The sequence below is a fragment of the Sapajus apella genome, unplaced genomic scaffold (assembly GCF_009761245.1).
Source record: "Sapajus apella isolate SASKATOON/1434 unplaced genomic scaffold, GSC_monkey_1.0 scaffold171, whole genome shotgun sequence".
Lineage (NCBI taxonomy): Eukaryota > Metazoa > Chordata > Mammalia > Primates > Cebidae > Sapajus > Sapajus apella.
The window spans coordinates 609,151-626,723 of record NW_022437111.1 but is presented as its reverse complement, the minus strand read 5'-3'; the positions used below and the strand labels follow the sequence as shown (position 1 = coordinate 626,723).

The following is a 17,573-nucleotide window of genomic DNA, read 5'->3' as shown; positions in this document are numbered from 1 at the left end:
GTAATCACAAAGCAGCCGGCCCAGCCCTTAGTACTCCTGTACTGCAACTCTCCTCCTTCGTGGTCAGCATTCCCTTCCTCCAGCCTGTCTTCTGCATTCTGGTCCTGCGTTGGCTGAAGCCATATGTTTCTTCTGTTCCTGATGTGTTTGAACTCACTTCCTAACTCTCATCTTTCCCAGACTGGGTTGGACCCTGTACTCCTGTCTCTTCATCTGTCCCTCTTTCTCCATCTGTGTCTCCTTCCATTTTCTCCTATCTGTCCATCTGTCTGTGCAGCTGTCAGTGCCCTTCCTTCTTTCTCCCTCTGTCTCTCCCCACCATCTCTCCAGGTCATTTCTTGCTTATCCACTAACACTCATTCTTTTTTAAAGTTGCTACAGCATTCACCTTATACAGGGACTCAGCCTGATTACTCATCATCTTAACACCTACTTAGACACTTAGAAAGTTCTTCCAACTAGAATTGCTCAGCCCTTCTTATTCCGTGTTAAGACGTCAATCGAAGTTGTTGGAGAGAACACATGTTCCCCAGGAACGAGGTTTAGTTGGGTGGGGTTGGGGATGTGCTTATGCAGTGATGGAAAGAGGGCTGGGGTTTTGTTTTGTGGTTGGAGGTTGTGTATATTTTATGTTTAACCAGGACCTCTGAGGAATCTGTCTTGGGCTTATGGAGCAGGGAGTTCTCAGTGGCTATTCAGAACTGGAGTAGCAGAAAAGGAGCAGGGAGCCCAGGTGGCCCCAGCATGCCACTGGGTGTCTGGGTGGGAGAGGCAGAATCCTGGCCTCGTCCCACTTCTTACAAAGACCAGGCGTGTGAGGTTGGCATTCTCTTGACCTTCCCATGATTTCTGCATTAACAAGCTGAAGAAGTGGTTGAGCATCACACAGGCCCAGAGTCTTCAGTTTCAGATGGAGAGAGGGTACTCTTAGTCCCAGCATCCCCAAGCGGGACTGGGGCAGAGTCCCAGGAGCTCTCCAGGGCAGAGGGATGGTGACAGGATGGTTCCCTGACTGCCAATGGCTTTGGCCTTTTCAGCTTGACTGACCAACTTTCCATTCAGGGTTTCTCCTGGGACCCTGACTCCAGAGAGATGGAAGAGCCCTCGACAGGAGGGGCCCATGGCCTGAAGGCCCATGTTATGGCTGTGGCTTTTGTCAACCCACACGGTTGGGCAGGAGCCTAGTCACAGTTGCTGTGCCATGGCACCTAGAGAGGTCACAGGCCAGATAAGTGAGGACTTAAATTACTTCACCCCATCAGCAAACAATAGGAAACTCAAAGTGGGGAACATCCTGTAAGCTGCCCTTTCCTTGTTAGCACATACTCCCCGAATCCTTACTATAGAAGTGGTGAGAGCCAGAGGTGCCACCTGGCAGTCTGGATTCAGATGATGCACTGATGATCTCAGGGCCTGGTAGCTGTGAGCCAGGATCACAGCCGTGAAGGTGTCCTAAAGGCCAGATATGGTGTCAGACAGTGCCTGGGACTCAGAGCACCCCGAATAGCACAACTGAGGGTGGACTTCAGGTGCTGCTCCCTGCAGACTTCCCCGCTCCCGAGGTCTTGTCCAGTTAGATCAACTCGGAGAGAACATTAGAGATAGGGTTATTCAGTTAAATGAGAATCATCCTCACCTGAAAAACAATATTGTGTGTATGAACCTGTCAGTTGTTACATTAAAAGGTCATTTCTTTCCTTTTCCATCCACTGCTTTCTTTTTTCTTGATACCAAGGTGGAGATGGGGGAAGGGGCTGGGCATGGGGCCAGGAGTCCCTCAGAGCAGCAGTGCCTAACTTGTTCTGGGGTTCTGCTCCCACTGAGCATCTACTGAACACAGACCTCCCTGAAAAAGTGTGTGTGCATGCAATCAAAGTCAATGTTGTCACGTGAGTCTGGGATTTCACCAACTCCTGAAGTTTCTTATGCACCCTAAGTTGAGAGCACCTGCACTGGGTATTTCTGGAACCCCAGGCAAGGGGGGGCGGCTACCAGCATCTTTCTCACATAGCTTGGCGGACAGGTGCCTCTGCAGCTGTGGGTGAGAGTGGGTGTTGGGAAGACCCTGACATTTCCATAATTCCTTATGTTGTCATGGCAAAGCCTTGACAAGGGACCGAGAAAGGGTGGATCCGCCTTTTGCTGTGGCAGAAATGGCTGTTCTCTTGCCAGGAGGCGTTTCACAGCTCCACTTGGACAGGCAGGAAGCACTACCTGAATGAAATTCTATGAAGTCTTGGCTGTCTCCCATTCTCCCATAGTAGTTCTTTCCAAATAGAGTTTCCAGAAATAATAAGCCTTACTAAGGTCCTCTCTGTATGTGACCAATGGATGGGCTGAATGTATACCCTTACTATTATAGAAGAGTACTTCCCTTTCTCATCTCAGGCCTCCCCATCTCCACACACACACACACACACACACACACACACACACACACTCTCACACACACACACAGAGACACACACACTCACATACTCAGGCCTCCCCATCTTCCAAAACACACACACACACACACACACACACACACACACACACGTGCGTGCGCACACATACATTCAGACCTCCCCATCTCCCAACACACACACACACTCAGCCCTCCCCATATCCCAACACACACACACACACACACACACACACACACACACACACACACAGTTCAGCATCTGCTCACTGGAGTGTGGTCAAAGTGGACAGAAGTTACAGTCTGGCTGGGATCTGGTGCCTGTTCCTGGCTCTCACAGACTTTGAGCACCATCTCTCAGAGTGACTGAGGGGAAAGGGAGTGCTGCTTCTGCCCTGGACCAGTGAGAATGGCAGGGAGTACGGACGAGGGTGGAAGGACAGTGCCTTTATTCCCTGCCCCTGTGAGTCTTCCCCAAAGCGAGTGGAGGTTTGAGTCATTGTACATATAACAAAGGCCAGCAAAGCCCTTTATCTGTAAGGACTTTCTCAGATCTTCAATCCGGGCAGTCCAGAAGAGGGGCCCTCAGGAAAAGAAGTACAGCAACAAGTGTGAGGCCACATTGGTGACCACCCTGCCCTGGGGGCTTCCCAGCCTGGACCTCGCTTATTCATATACAGCAGAGGATAATCAGGATTTAATCCACCAAAAACCACTTTAGATCATGAAATATCAAGCAGGTTGTAAGTAGGTGTGATTATCTGCTTATGAGATGACAGTTTTAGTGGCTGCAGGTGTGTGGAAATGTCTGCTTTGGACAAGACTGAGACCATTATTCCATTAGTTAGAAGGACTTCTTGGAGGAGATGAGGTTTAGTAGAAGCATCAGTGTGTCTCTGGTTTGAATAAGCCAACTCATTGTCTCAAATTTTCTCTTTTCTGTCCATGAAGACGCATAGTAGGTATGGACCACCTGACTGGAGTGAGCAAGGTGTCTTGTGATTGGAAAAACCTGGCGGGAGTGGTGGAGGCACATTTTTGGGGCACTTAGCCATGATGTCAGTGGACAGTGGAAATAGCACAGTCTCCAAGCTTATGCTATATGCAGTCCTGAGCCCAGCACCTGGTGTGCCCAGATCTCCAGGCAGGGAAATAGGAAGATACCTGATTCCCCCACCTCCTGCTTTTCAGGGCTAAAATGCCTTTTCTCTTTTCTCTTTTTTTTTTTGTCAGTCCATAGTGGCCTTTTTGAAGGATCCCAAAGGGCCTCCACTGTGGGAGGAAGATCCTGGAGCCAAAGATGTTGTCCACATTGACAGTGAAAAGGTAACGCATTCCCCATCAGTTCTGATGGATGCTGGAAGCTTTCCTGGTACCAGGGCCTCCCAAGGAGAGGAGCCCAACCAGCTGAGAGATGGGAATATTCCAGGATCACTTGAGCTTTCCTCCAGGGAAGCTAGGCCGGGACCCTAATATTTGATTCCCCTTCCCAGCTCCATGTTGTAACCAGTAGAGATCACAAGTTGCCTGAGAATTTTCTCCATTCTTCACCTTCCTTATTTAATGTACTTGAAAATGTTTAGATTTTCCATATGTGCATATAGATTTAAATGTTCTTTCTCTATTATGTAATCCAGATGTTGCTAGGATTGGCTTTACATCTTGTTTTTTGTTTTTGTTTTTGTTTTTTTTAAAGAATAATCTTAGAGATTTGGGTTAGATTCCACAGACTTGAGGCAGATCTCTACAATTCTGGATCATTCTGTAGCTTTGAGCCAATTATTTACCCTGTTACGCTTCAAGTTCCAAATTTGACCAGTAGTGGAGGTAGATGATAGCCTTTATTAGTTCTTGAGTATTTAACAAAAGTTATGACAGACAGGTTGCCGTGGGTGGCATGTGCCTGTGGTCCTAGCTACTTGGAGCTGAGGCAGGAGGATTGCTTGAGCCCAGGAGTTCAAGGGTAGCCTGGTCAACATAGCAAGACCCCATCTCTAAAATAATAAAGAGTGCAAAAGCTGTGACACACATTGCCCCTCCATCCACAGCCTGCCCACCTGATCTGAATGTGCATCTTTAGCCATGTGCGTCCATGTTTGTATGATGCCTTCACTTAGGATGGGCAAGAACTTCTCTGTAATAGTTCAGATGGTCTGTGAGGCAAGTAGTGCTTTTTGTAGATGGAGGGAGAAGGTTCATTCCTATCTCGATAAAATAAAACAGGTTTTGTCTTTCTCTTCCTTCTCTCCCTTTTCCTTTAAAATTGTTGACTCTTTTTTTGTTTTTAGAGTCAGGGTCTCACAGTCACCCAGGCTGGAAGAGTATAGTGGTGTGATCATAGCTCACTGCAACCTTGAATCCCTGGGCTCAAGCAATACTCCTGCTTCAGCCTCTTGAGTAAGTGGGACTACAGGTGCATGCCACCATGCTCAGCTAGTTTTTAAATTTTTTATAGTGATGGGCTGTCACTATGTTGCCCAAGCTGGTCTTGAACTCCTGGCCTCAAGCAATCCTCCTGCCTCAGCCTCTCAAAGTGCCGAGATTACAGGCATGAGCCTCTGTAACTGGCCTATTGACTGTACTCTTAATGCTTGTTAGCCCAAAAGAAAATGATGGCTTTTTTTTTTTACCTTCTGGAGGAAGGTAAAATGTGTCATCATTGTGGACCAACCAAGTGGATCAGTGGTGATTCAAATTAAGGACTGGGCACAACATTCTCTGGGATAGAAAGAGCCAGTATTGTCATCTTGAAGATATCTTTTTTTTTTAATTTTGGAGACAGAGTCTCACTCTGTCGCTCAGGCTGGAGTGCAGTGGCACAGTCTTGGCTCACTGCAGCCTTCGCCTCTGGAGTTCAAGTGATTCTCTTACCGTGGCCTCCCAAGTAGCTGGGATCACAGGCGTATGCCACCATGCCCAGTTAATTTTTGTAATTTAGTAGAGATGGGGTTTCACCATGTTGGTCAGGCTGGTCTGGAACTCCTGACTTCAAGTGATCCACCTGCCTCCGCCTCCCAAAATATTGGGATTACAGGTGTAAGCCACTGCATCTAGACTCAAGGAAGTCTTTTAAAAAGGCATGTGGGGGCAGGGAAAGAGGGGCAAGTACCAGGAGAGAGTGGCACTTGTACCAAGAGCCATGGAAATACAAACAGCCTAAACAGAGTGCTGCTCCTGTGTTAATGAATGTTTACAGCTTCTCTGGAAAGTGATTGCCTGGCGCCTTCCTCCCCAAATAACATGTCCTGAACTTCCTAAGGTTGTTCTTCTGTAACTGCAGGAATATTAAGGAGAAATAGCTCTTTCACACCTGTAGGGAACCCTCTCATTCTGATTTGTGCTCTTTTCTCTCCTATGGAAGTAAGAGGTATAGCTGCTTTTCTGCTAATAGAATGTCCACATAAATAATGAAAAGTTCCAAATTCAAGTTTGAATTGCTGATTCAGTTCGTAGGCTTGGAATTTCATACTTTGTGAAGGTAATTAAGCATCTTTGAATGTAATATCTGTTATTACTCAAGATATGAAACCAAATTGCTATAGGCTCAATAAAATCTTCTCTTCTCAGATCTTTTACTAGCTTTTATCTCCAGAAATCTCAAAAGATAATTTTAGAACTGTTTGCATCCTGTACCCCTAGTTGGGGTAAATATCTTGTTTACTAATTTTGTTTGAAAATTAGTGCCTTAACCCTCTAGTTATGTAAACAAGGGTAAACTTTTCCAGAATTTATTCTAAAATGTTTTGGATATCCACAAAAATTTAATCTTTTTTTATCTAACTGGAAAATTTTAAGTTAATGCACATTCATTGTTGAAAATTTAGAAAATACATCTTTAGCATAAAGAAAAAAACCAAATCACCCCACACCTTTTCACTGAGAGAGATGCCTGCTGATATTTTTGTAATCTTCCAGGCTTTCAAGGTATATGTACATGATGTTTTCACTCACAAAGATGTCATTATATTTGATATGCTGTTTTGTAACTTGCTTCCCGTCCCCACAGTGCACCGTGCACATCTGATTGTGACATTAAACACCTTCTTCTTCTGTTTTAATGATGCAGTGGCATCCCATTGTGCGGGATGTGCCATCATTTATGTACCTAATGCCTTCTTGCTGCCAGAAAGCTGCATTTTGAAATTTTCTTATTTTCCTTATTATTCAAAAGAGAAAACCCTCTCATTTTCTTCTGTGAAAAGTGGTTGAGCAGCTTAATCAAAATATGCTCTATCATCGTGCTTCACTGCAGTGCTTGATAGAGTTGCTTTTTCCCATCCATCATTGGCTCTCGTTGGAAGAAAATTCTCTCCACCCTGCTCACACACTGAAGTCTACATGAGCACTGTGTGGCCATTTGTCTTTTTGCCTTTATTGTGTGCAGCTAACAAATCATTATGTACTTCTTAATAACATGCCCGGCACTGTTCTAAGGGTTTTACAAATCCATTTTGCCCATAACCTCCTGGAGGGTGGAGCAGGCCCCCTCCTCTGCCCTGTGTGCTCCGTGGACTCCTGGGGGCCAGGACGGTGGTGGCAGGGCTGGAGCATGGGAAGAGATTAGCAAGAGATTAGCCGGTATGGGTTAACCCCTTTTCCCACAATGAGCAGATCCCCATCTGGCCAAGCCAGGCACACATGAAAACAGCCACCCGCCCCACAACAAAACCGCTGTGTAAGTCACAGGAAGGGGCAGCCTATTCGACAGCCTCATGGAACAAAAATCGCTTTTTGCCATCTTTGAACTGTTCAGGTGGAGCTGAAAGGAAAGCCAGCCGCCTGGTCCTCGTGACTCCCTCTCTCCAGGTGGCCAAAGCCATTTGTTAGCTTGGGGCCTCAGTGTTCCCATCTGTAATAGGCAAGGGTGGTCTCGAATACGTTATCTCTGAGGTTCCTCCAGCTCTTGACCTGCCTCGGCTCTGCCCCCACCCGCAAGTCAGCCACCAGCCTGTGCTTTCTGAAGTGCCCGCTCCCGCTCCTCTCCCTATCCCCACACTTCTGGATGCAGCAGGGCCAGGGAAGGGGTCTCATCCTGTTGTTGTGCTGTGTGTGAGCTCCTGGTATTCTCTTTTTGTGCCTCAGGACTTCAGACGGCTCCTGAAGAAGGAAGAGAAGCCGCTCCTGGTCATGTTTTATGCCCCCTGTGAGTGAACTTTCTCCCTTGGGCCAGAGCTTGTTTTTTAATCTCTTTGTGGGCAGGAGGTGGGTAGGGGTTGGGGGGGTTGAGGGGTTGTAGGGGACTGACCCGGGTCCCTCGCTTAGAACATTGACTCTCATCTCTCCATCTGCGCCTCTTTTCCTTGTCTTTGCCTTTTCATCTGGCTCCTCCCCTCCTGCTGTCTGCCCTGCACTCTGTCTCCACTAGAATGTGTGGCTTTCAGCCCTCTTTATCCGGACCTCCGCCCAGTCTGGTCAGCTCCACCTTCCCCAGCCATGTCCTGTTTCCTGCTGGTGGTGCCATGCCTCGGTGCAGGTCACCCTGGGGCTGTTTTGCCACCCCTCAGGCATGGCATCATGGTGCAGAGCCTGGCCCGCCTCTAGGGGCAGCAGCTTGTCCAGCTCTAGCTCCTGCATCCTCTGCTGGTACCACCTGGGAGGAGCAGGGAACCAGGAGCAGAGAGAAATGGGTTCCAGGATTTGGGCTTAGCCCCTGTATGAGGCAGGGGGATGTGGGAGATAGCAGGAGGATCTTTGAGATGACAGCCCGAACACATGGGTTTGAATCCCAGCCGTGCCACCAGTAAGCCGGGTGAGCTTGGCCAAGTCCTTCGCCTTGCTAGGCCTCAGTTTCTCCATCTGTAAGAGGAGGGACCGGATCACAGCAGTGGCTTTCAAACTTTTTGATGGAATTTCACAGAATTAAAATGTTTTATATTGCAACCCTGTACTAGAAGTATATATAAATTATATGCAAATAAGCTGAAACAAAAGTTTCACAGAACACACTTGCCCTTACTATTGCCATCTGTTGTTTACCAGATGTAATACCCACTGTTTTCTGTTCTGTTTTATTTAAAAATTATCGGTTATTTCTACTGCCTCATAACCCTCTGACAAAGGGTCAGCAAATTATGGCCCACAGGCCCGCTGCCTCGATTTGTAAAGGTTTATTGGGACCCAGCCATGGCTCTACATTGGCTAGCAACAGAGTTCAGTACTTGTGACAGAGGCAGTGTGGCCTGCAAAGCCTCAAATACTCACTCTCGGGGCACCTCCACAGTCTAATGGGTCCCAACACACAAATTGAAAATAACCCTGGATTTGAGCCTGGCAAGGTCCTTTGTGCTATGCCTCTGTGAACTGCATCTGTCCTTCATGAAGCAGCAATGTCAGTGTCTCCCTGAAGGCTGGAGCGACAGAGGGGCTGTACATGATGCAAGCAGGTGTGCCCAGGTGTGTGTGGCTCAGGAGGGTGGAATAGGCTCTGGTTTGTCACAGCAAACCAAAGTTCTGTTTGCTCATGAAAGCCCATCTTGAATCCCACTTCCTGAGAAGTTCTTTAGGCAAAGGCTGGTCTTGTCTGCACTCTGGGAATGATGCCCCCACACCCTCAGCCGGATGCCCTTCTGTGGTGCTTTCGTGGTTCTGCCTGACTTGATCCAGTAGCTTATTTGCCATGACAGCAGCCTTTCCCCAGCCCTGGTTTGTGTGTGTGTGTGTGTGTGTGTCAGTCTTGCTCTGCCACCCAGGCTGGAGTGCAGTGGTGCCATCTCAGAGTACTGCAACCTCTGCACCCCAGGTTCAAACAGTTCTCCTGCATCAGCCTCCTGGGCAGCAGGGACTAAAGGTGCCAAGCTAATTTTTGTATTTTTAGTAGAGATGGGGTTTCACCATGTTGGCAAGGCTGGTTTAAAAATTCTGACATCAGGTGATCTACCCGCCTCGGCCTCCAAAAGTGTGAGGTGTGAGCCACCACACCCGGCCCCCGACTCCTGTTTTGATTGCTGGGAGTTCTCCAGCCCCAGCCTCCTCCCCAGGCCTCCTCACTGCCCCCAGGGCTGTGCTTGCCTTTGGGAGGAGGCCCTGGTGTCTCACTTGCTGTAAATCCAGCTCTGACCTGAATGGTAGCTACTTTAACCCTCACTCCTCTTCTTTATTAATGTTCATTAGTTGGTTTCACCCCTTTTGGTTTCTTCTTGGAGGAATATTATTAAGTACCCAGCTGCGAATTGCTTTAGAAATTATCCTGCCCACATAGCCCCTAGAGGATGGGCCTTCTTTGGTGTATCTTAAAGCCCTTCAGGACTCAACACATTGTTTAAATGAAGCTAGAAAATGGAGTGCCACAAGACAGGATCCGAGTGTAACCAGGCAGATCTCTAGTTATCTAGAAGTAGTGCACTGGAGGTTTGCACCTGTGTTCTGCGCCCTCTCCCCGCCATGCATCCAGGCTGTGTGGCAGTGTGCTCATCCCACTCTTCACAACAGAGATGTGAGCACAGTTATCTTTACAGAAGAGAAAGCTGGGGCAGGGAAGTTAGTACCTCACAGAGTCACAAAGCTTATTTGTGGTAGGGGAGGGAGGAGAAAACTCGGAGGTCAAGTTAAACTTTTGGTGGAGGGTCAGATCAGTTGGACTCCTAGGTCCCAAGGAACTCAGGACTCTTTTTTTGATTATGCATGTATGTATGGTTTTTTAAAACATGAAACAAACTTGTGCTTTTGGCACTCTAGTCTAATCAAGCCTTCTTGGTATCTCAATTCAGCTGATTCTTGGGATACCCAGCAGTTCCCTAACAGGGATGTCTGCTAGGACTCTGTGAACCTTTGGTCACGTGTGGGGTGAATAATCCCAAAGGCAGTGGGAACCTTCGGCGGTGACAAGGAACCTGGCTCCCCAGGATCTACCGCTTTATTCGGGGGATGTTTGCTCACTGAATTGATTAGAAAATGAAAAGGCTGACTACTCTGAATTTTGGGGTTTGAGAGTGATAATTAGTCTTACCTCTCCCCCTGCCTCCCAGTGGAATCAGCTGGAAGATTAACTCAGAAATCACAGGGCCAGCCCTACTTTTGGAAAAGTTAAATTGGAAACTGGCTTGGCCTGTGGTTTCCCACACCTCCTCCATCACTTCTCCCCCCACCCAATAACTTCTCCGCCGAGTGCTGGTGGCCCTGCCCTCAGGGACAGCTGGCCGCCCCATCCCCTGTTTCGGTGTATTGTTGCTGCAGGCTGCAAACAGGCAGAACAGGAAGAGAGAGGCCACACCTGAGGAGTCTTGGTAGATGAATGTGGCCCAGCGGGTGTCAGTCTCAAGTCACTGAGTCAAGAATGAGTGAGAGGCTGCAAGTGTCCCCCCTTATTTTCCCTCCTGGGGATGGAGTGACATCCTCTTCCCTCTGTGGAAGTGTTTCCTGCACCATGGACCGGGAAGCATGCTCTCAGACCTGGCATTGAACTAAGATGTTTTTGCAGGCACTGAACGTTCCCCAGCTCTGTCCAACACCTGCAGGGTACCTATTCCCACGGCACAGATAGGGAAGCTGAGGCTTGGAGAGTCCAGGGCACTTGCCCAGGATCACCCAGCCAACAGGGATCATGGGGAGACGCAGACCTTGGTCTCGGTCTTGTTCTTCCCAGAGCTGAGCTCCTTCTTCTGCGCCATCTGCAGCCTCCTATTTTCTACCCAGTGACTTCCCCCTGGAGCATTGTTCCTGCTTCTACTCTCCTCTCTCCGAATCCCCACAGTGAGGACAATGCCCCTGACAAGTGTCATATTCCTTTCTTTATGACCCTGGTGGTGTTCGCATTTTGGTGACAGGTCCCAAGGAGAGGCACGTCTTATCTTCTGAGGGCAGATGCAACGGGCTCACACTGCAGGCTGGCCTCAAAACAGCCCCTCTCTCCTGCCAGGACCGATGGCAGAACTTAAGCCCAGGGATCACGTACTGGGGTGTGTGTGAGTCCATCTGTTAGACAGGAATATCAGAAGGGGGCCGCTGGGCACTTTGGGAGACTCATGGCCAAATAGGCCTGGTGCTGGGGAGGCTCTGGTGGCGCAGCAGGAATGTTGGCCTTCTGGCTTCATATCCTGCATAGGTGTCAGTTAAGCATGGATTGGAGCTGGATTGCCTGTCGCCACGTGGCCCCAATGCCCGCTGTGCCAAGCTGAGATGAGAACCAGCCTGACACATGGTTCCAGGCAGCTTTGGTTCCTGTGGTCTTCACATGCATCTTAAACTCTGTTTTGTAGCAGAGGAAATTGCTCCTGTCCTGTGAGATCAGTGCTGAAACGTAGTCTGCTCTGGTTTAAGGGAAGGAGTTTAAGGTCACTCTGTGGAGTCCCCAACTAGAAAGGCAGGGTCCCAAACATCCACTATGGCTTCACAGTGAACCCAGGAGTTCAAGACCCCCAACCAAGGCTGGGGGTCTTCACCACCAGGAGAGGGGTGTGACCATGGTGCAACACAGAGCCCTGGAGGGCTGATCCAAGGCCATCGCAGACAGAATCCTCTGCTCTCAGAGCTGGAAGGGGCCTGAGGTTTTGTGGTTCAGCCTCCCTCATCTGCCAGAAGAAACAGCCCAGGGTGAGGACGTGACTTCTCAAGGCCTGCAGCAAGTTGCGTGAAGATCAGAGCCTGTGTGGCATCCAGAATCCTGGTCTGTCGCTCATCCCACAGGCCAGAGCCAGTGCTGTTCACGCTCAGCCTGCCTCTGGTCATTGCTTAATTATCCTTGTTAATGAAAGGGAAAGGAGGCCTGGAAATACCAAAAGTGATAGTATTCGTGGTCACACATTTTTCTTCATAATGGCAGTTGACTCTGGCTCATTGGCAGGCCCTTCCTGGGCAGCGAGGGGTGCTTTTCACCGTGCAGGTAGCAGTTGCTCTCTTAACACCTGTACTGGTTTTCTGAATTTCTGTTGACCTCATTATCAGTACTCTGGACTCTGCTCTTCTCCCTTGGTGTCATGCTTGTTTCTTCAGTCCATCATTTATGAGTGGCTGCCGGGCAGTGCCTTGTTTTGCTCCACCGAGACTGTAAACTCTTTGGGGGCTGGGACTCCCGCCTCCTGTTCCTTTTGTGTACCTGGGATCTAGAATGGTCCTGAGCTTCTCAAGCCTAGATAAGTGCTTGTCGGGTGGAGGATGGCCATGGGGAGGCAGGGCAGGGTGTGAGGGCCCAGCCATCCCTGTAACTAGATGTGGTCTCTCTCCTGCCTGTGACCAGGGTGCAGCATGTGCAAGAGGATGATGCCACATTTCCAGAAGGCTGCGACTCAGCTACGAGGCCACGCTGTAAGTGAGGCGCCATTGTCCAGCAGGGCTTGGCCAGTCTTGGACTTGGCAGGGGAAGGGTGCTGCGTCGGGGGTACGGGGCAGGTTTTGAGATGGTGAGGATGATTAACCCTGCTGTCTGGGCCGTTGCTGAACCGAAGCCTTGCATGAAGCTCAGAGACCTGTTCTCTGTGAAGGTTGAGGACTCTACCAAGTTGCTGGGATCAGGAGAGTTTGACACCTGCCAAAGGCCAGTGATTAAACAGGACACCAGCAAGATGCACATGTGGCATTGTCAGGGAGCTAGGGACCAAAGTCAGAACATCGTGGGTCCAGAATTTTGAGACCTGGGCTCCAAGTGAGCTGAGGCAGCTGCTGTGGAGCCCAGTCGCAAAGAAGAGGGTGCAATGACCTCAGGGGTGGACCAGAAGCATAAAGCGGGCTCACACAGGCAGCGCCTTATCCAGGCCTCCCAGGCTCTGTGGTTCCTGTAGGGCAGGGAGAACGGTGGAAACCAGAATTGGAGGAGGTAGATCTGGATGGGAGTGAGAGACCTGGGAATCAGGCATTCTTCCAGGAGGGAGTGTAGGGAAGAATAGGCAGAATGGAGACACGTGTGTCCTAGGGATGCCTCCCTCTAGGGAACAGGAGGAGAAAGAGAAGCCACTAAGGAAACAGGCCTTCAGAGAAGTAGGAGCAGCTGGGATGGGGCGGAGAGGTCGGAGGGGAGCCTGGAGTGTTCAGGGGAGAAGAGAGCTGTGAGGGGCACAGACTTCACCCAGAAGGGCCAAAAGTCGGTCACCAAATGCTCCCTGCTACCTCAGTGTTCCTCCACCCTGCCAGGCTTTTTGGTTCTCTGCCATGTGTCTATAATTTTTTCATTGTGGTAAAAAACATGTAACATTACATTGACCATCTTAGCCATTTCTAAATGTACAGTTCAGTGGCATTAAGTATATTTACATTGTTGTGCAACCTTTCTCTAGAACTTTTTCATTTTCCAAAACAGAAATTCTATATCCACTAAATATGAATTCTGCCTTCCCACCTCACCCCTGCCCTTGGTAAACTGCCTTTCAACTTTCTGTTTCTATGTGTGTGTCTATGTTTATATATGTAGTTTGTCTGTTTTAGAGACAGGGTCTCACTATGTTGCCCAGGTTGGATATGAACTCCTGGCTTAAGCAATCCTCCTATCTTAGCCTCCTGAGTGGCTGGGAATTCAGGTGTGTGCTATCTGGCCGGGTCTATTTCTGTGATTTTGACTATTTTAAGTACTCATGTGAGTGGGATCTATAGTATTTGTCTTTCTGTGACTGGCTTATTTTGCTTAGCATTATATTCTCAAGGTTCATCCATGTAGCATGTCATAGGATTTCCTTCTTTTTTTAGGACTGAATTATATTCCATTGTATGTGCCTACCATCCTATTTTCTTTATACACTCATCTGTTGAGTTGCTTCCAGCTTTCTTGGCTGTTGTGAATAATGTTGCAATGAACATGGGTGTGCAAGTACCTCTTTGGGATCCTGCTTCTAATTCTTTCAGATATCTGTTTGTCCATTTTTGCACTTACCCTGAGTAGCAGAAGTGTCTTGTTTTGATGGCAACATGAAAACAGCTGCCGGCTCCTCTAGGGAGTGTGGAAAAATCCATACATCTTTCATGAAAGGTTATCAAGAGAAGCCATCTCAGTGGTGTGGCCAAAGACCCATTAGGGGAGATCTGAGAAACTCCCTGATCTTTGTGAATCATGATCTTTGTGGATCAAATTAAGTGGTGATTAGCTCAAAGTCAACTTAAAAAGTTGAAGTGGCAGCACCTGGCATGGAGACGGCCCCACTCGCCAGCTGCAAGATGGGGCTGCAGAGAACCAGTGCTTTCTCTTCTGACCTCATTTTGGGGTAACACTGAGGTACTTGCTTCTCACCAATGAATTTTTAGCAACTTGCCTGGAGACGTTTGGCCTTGGGGCACACATACATCACTCCAGGGAAGTTTCACTTCAAATTATTGGGACCTCAATAGATACCATATTTTAAGATTATTTAGCCTGGAGAAAAGACTTAATTACCCACAGTGTTCTCTCTGCCTGCACCTGCATACACTTGGAAAGCTGCTCAGCTCAACTTCCCGAATTCTTTGCTGCGGAAGGTAAACAGCTTAGCTGCAAATCAGATCACATGTTATCCCGGCCAAACCCACTGAAGCAGAAGAGGACTTGATGCCGATCTCAAAAGGGCTTGACGCTGGTCTAATACATCTTGTGAGCCATTCTCAGCCAACGATGCATCCACTGCCAAACTCAGTATCCGTCCAGGCCCCCTCCTACGCTGCCACAGAGCTTGTCCCTGCCATGCACAGCCAGATATGTTCATCTTTGCTTTTGTTCCAGATCACTTTGTTCACCACTTGGTACTAATTATGATACGTGAATTTCTTAGGTACAGGAGCTGTGTTCATGTCTGTTTCTTTAGCACATACCACAGGACCAAGCTCACAGTAGATACCTGGTATATGCCAATGAATGAATAGGCTTGTGGCTCATCACTCCCATGTTTTATTTTAAGCTCTATATTAAGAGTAATGTTCCTTTCTTTTAAAGGAATTCCAAGCATTTGTTATTAAGGACAGAAGCATAGTGGGAAGGACATTTGTAGGACAGGTTAAAAGGTTAACCCCGAAGACCACTTGTGTTAAGAATACTAGTTTCTGGCAGGGCATGGTAGCTTACACCTGTATTCCCAGTGCTTTGGGAGGCCAAGGCGGGAGGATCACTTGAGGCCAGGAGCTAGAGACCAGCCTGGGCAACATAGTAAGACCCTGTGTCTACAAAAAAATTTAAAAATTAGCCGAGGGCAATGGCATATGCCTGTAGTCAGTCCTAACTACTTGGGAGGCTGAGGTGGGAGGATCACTTGAGCCCAGGAGTTCAAGGCTGCAGTGAGCTATGACTGTACCACGCTTTGGGTGACAGAGCAAGATCCTGTCTCTAAAAAAAGAAAAAATGAATTCCAGCTTCTGCCTGGGCCCAGGTCTAGAAAATATAAAAGTTACCTCTTCCAGTTCCCTCAACGTTACAGAAAAGTCAGGGGTGTTGTCTACGAAGCTGGGCAAGTCAAGCTGTGACCAGGTATTGGCTGCCTTGACCTAAGGCATCTGGGTTGGGTAAACTCATTTCTTTGTTTGTGTATTGCTTGGGGTTTGTTTTATTCAATTTTCCCCTTCATTGCCTAGGAAAGCATCTTCTGGAAAGTTCTATCCTTTTCCCAGCTACATAAAGGGGAAGGGCCCTGGCCACTACAGGCATCACCCACACAAGAGGACCCTAGAGGCTAGGGCTTACTCTGCAGTGGCAGCTCCCCAGAAACGGGACTGGGCTGGAGGGGTTGAGTGACCACAGGTATCAATTGCTTTTTGTTTTCACACACAGAGAAGAGGTAGGACTAAGAAATGGGCCACTCTTCCCCAGAAATCAAAGCTCACCCCTTCCCCACTGCTGAAACACAGCTGGATTAGGGCTTTCTGTCTCCTCTTCATCTCTGTCATCCTTGAGCCTTTTTGGCTGGCTCTGTCTCTGGCAAGGGTCAAAAATCTTCCTCCTCTACAGAATTCTTGGGAGGTATTCAACCTGATGATATCATTAGGAAGGAAGGCATGCCAGGTCAGGGATGCACAGCCTTTGCCATTTCCAAAGTTAGGGCTGCCTCTTTTTTGTGTCATTGACGTCTGGTGACTCATCACCTCTGTTCCATCTGCTCCTGCTAGTTGACATTCTCATTAGCAACCATGCTGCCCCCTGTCTCAGAGCAGCGGTCAGAACAAGCCCTGTCTCCATCTGCCTCCTCTTCCCAGCCTTGCCAGTTATTGACATCTGACTCCCCATGAGGTCATGCTCGTTCAAGGAAACGCATGACCTCGTGGAGAGTTGGGACTCAAACCCAGGCATCCAGAGCCCATGCTTCCAGCCACTGTGCCATGTTGCTGCTGCACTCGGCAAGATGTCTGAGAAGGCAGACGGTCCAACTTCCTGTGCAGAAATCTCAGACTGTCTCGTTCCTGGGAGAATAAAAAATATAGACCCTAGCAGGTGTACAATGAAGAGTTTTGCAAGAAAGAAAGATTCAAATATGAAATAGGGACCATATGGGCATTGAATATGGAGCTGGATTTTAGCCTATATTCAATGGAATTGGAAGGTTTTGTGCAGGGAAGTGATGTAATGAGCGAGGAGATTAATCTGTAGTGAATGTGCACTGACATTGGGGAGATCAATTAGGCAGAAAGAAAAGGACTTTTAAAGTAGACAAATATTACTGGAACAGGCCACTGGAGCAGTCTGGGAAATGAGCGGAATGACTTTTACAGAGCGTTCCAGGGCTTCAAGTAAATTCAATTCAAATTTGTTCTTCCTGTATTATTTGCTATATCCTAAAATTGGCTAGGAAAAAAAAATCAGTGATTTAGTGAGCATTTGTTGTGTGCCTGCTGTATGTGAGGCCTTGTGCTAGGGACTTGAGACAATTGGAAAGATATCCGGGTGCCTCTAGGGTTGGAGAGGCCAGAGGCACAGTGGCTCCTATCACCAGGAAGACTCGGTAGGAAGTAAGGAAGATGACCGTTACTGAGCTCCAGTTTTGTGCTGAAACTTCTGACAGAGGTCATCTCATTTAGTTCTCTAAAGAGTCCTGTGATGGTCACATCTTCCAGCAAGGGACCTCTGTGAGGGTGAGTGACTTGCCCAAGGTCACATGACTCATAGGGGGAAGCTGTCTTTGCAATCAAGTTATTGTCCACTGAAACCACTATTTATTTTTCTCTTGCTATGTGTCCTTGTATATTTGTCAGTAAAGTTCAGCTTCCTGGGTTTCTTCTCTTTGCTTCTGTAACTGCTGCTGGCTTTTTGACTCACTTTTTTCTCTCTTCTATGCCACTCTGCTTTGTGGAATGG

General features: G+C 48.2%; 1 protein-coding gene across 2 annotated transcripts in view; it reads left to right on the top strand.

The window, feature by feature from the left end:
* Nucleotides 1-17,573, top strand: part of PDIA5 (protein disulfide isomerase family A member 5) — a 91,430-nt gene that overhangs the window by 36,016 nt on the left and 37,841 nt on the right. For both annotated transcript variants that reach the window (XR_004265314.1, XM_032267721.1), the window contains exons 6-8: nt 3,638-3,730; nt 7,487-7,547; nt 12,576-12,643. Coding sequence is in view for 1 of the 2 variants with exons in the window: in XM_032267721.1 (XP_032123612.1) it covers nt 3,638-3,730; nt 7,487-7,547; nt 12,576-12,643 (222 nt within the window). In the remaining variant the exon portion in view is untranslated. The remainder of the gene's footprint in view (nt 1-3,637; nt 3,731-7,486; nt 7,548-12,575; nt 12,644-17,573) is intronic.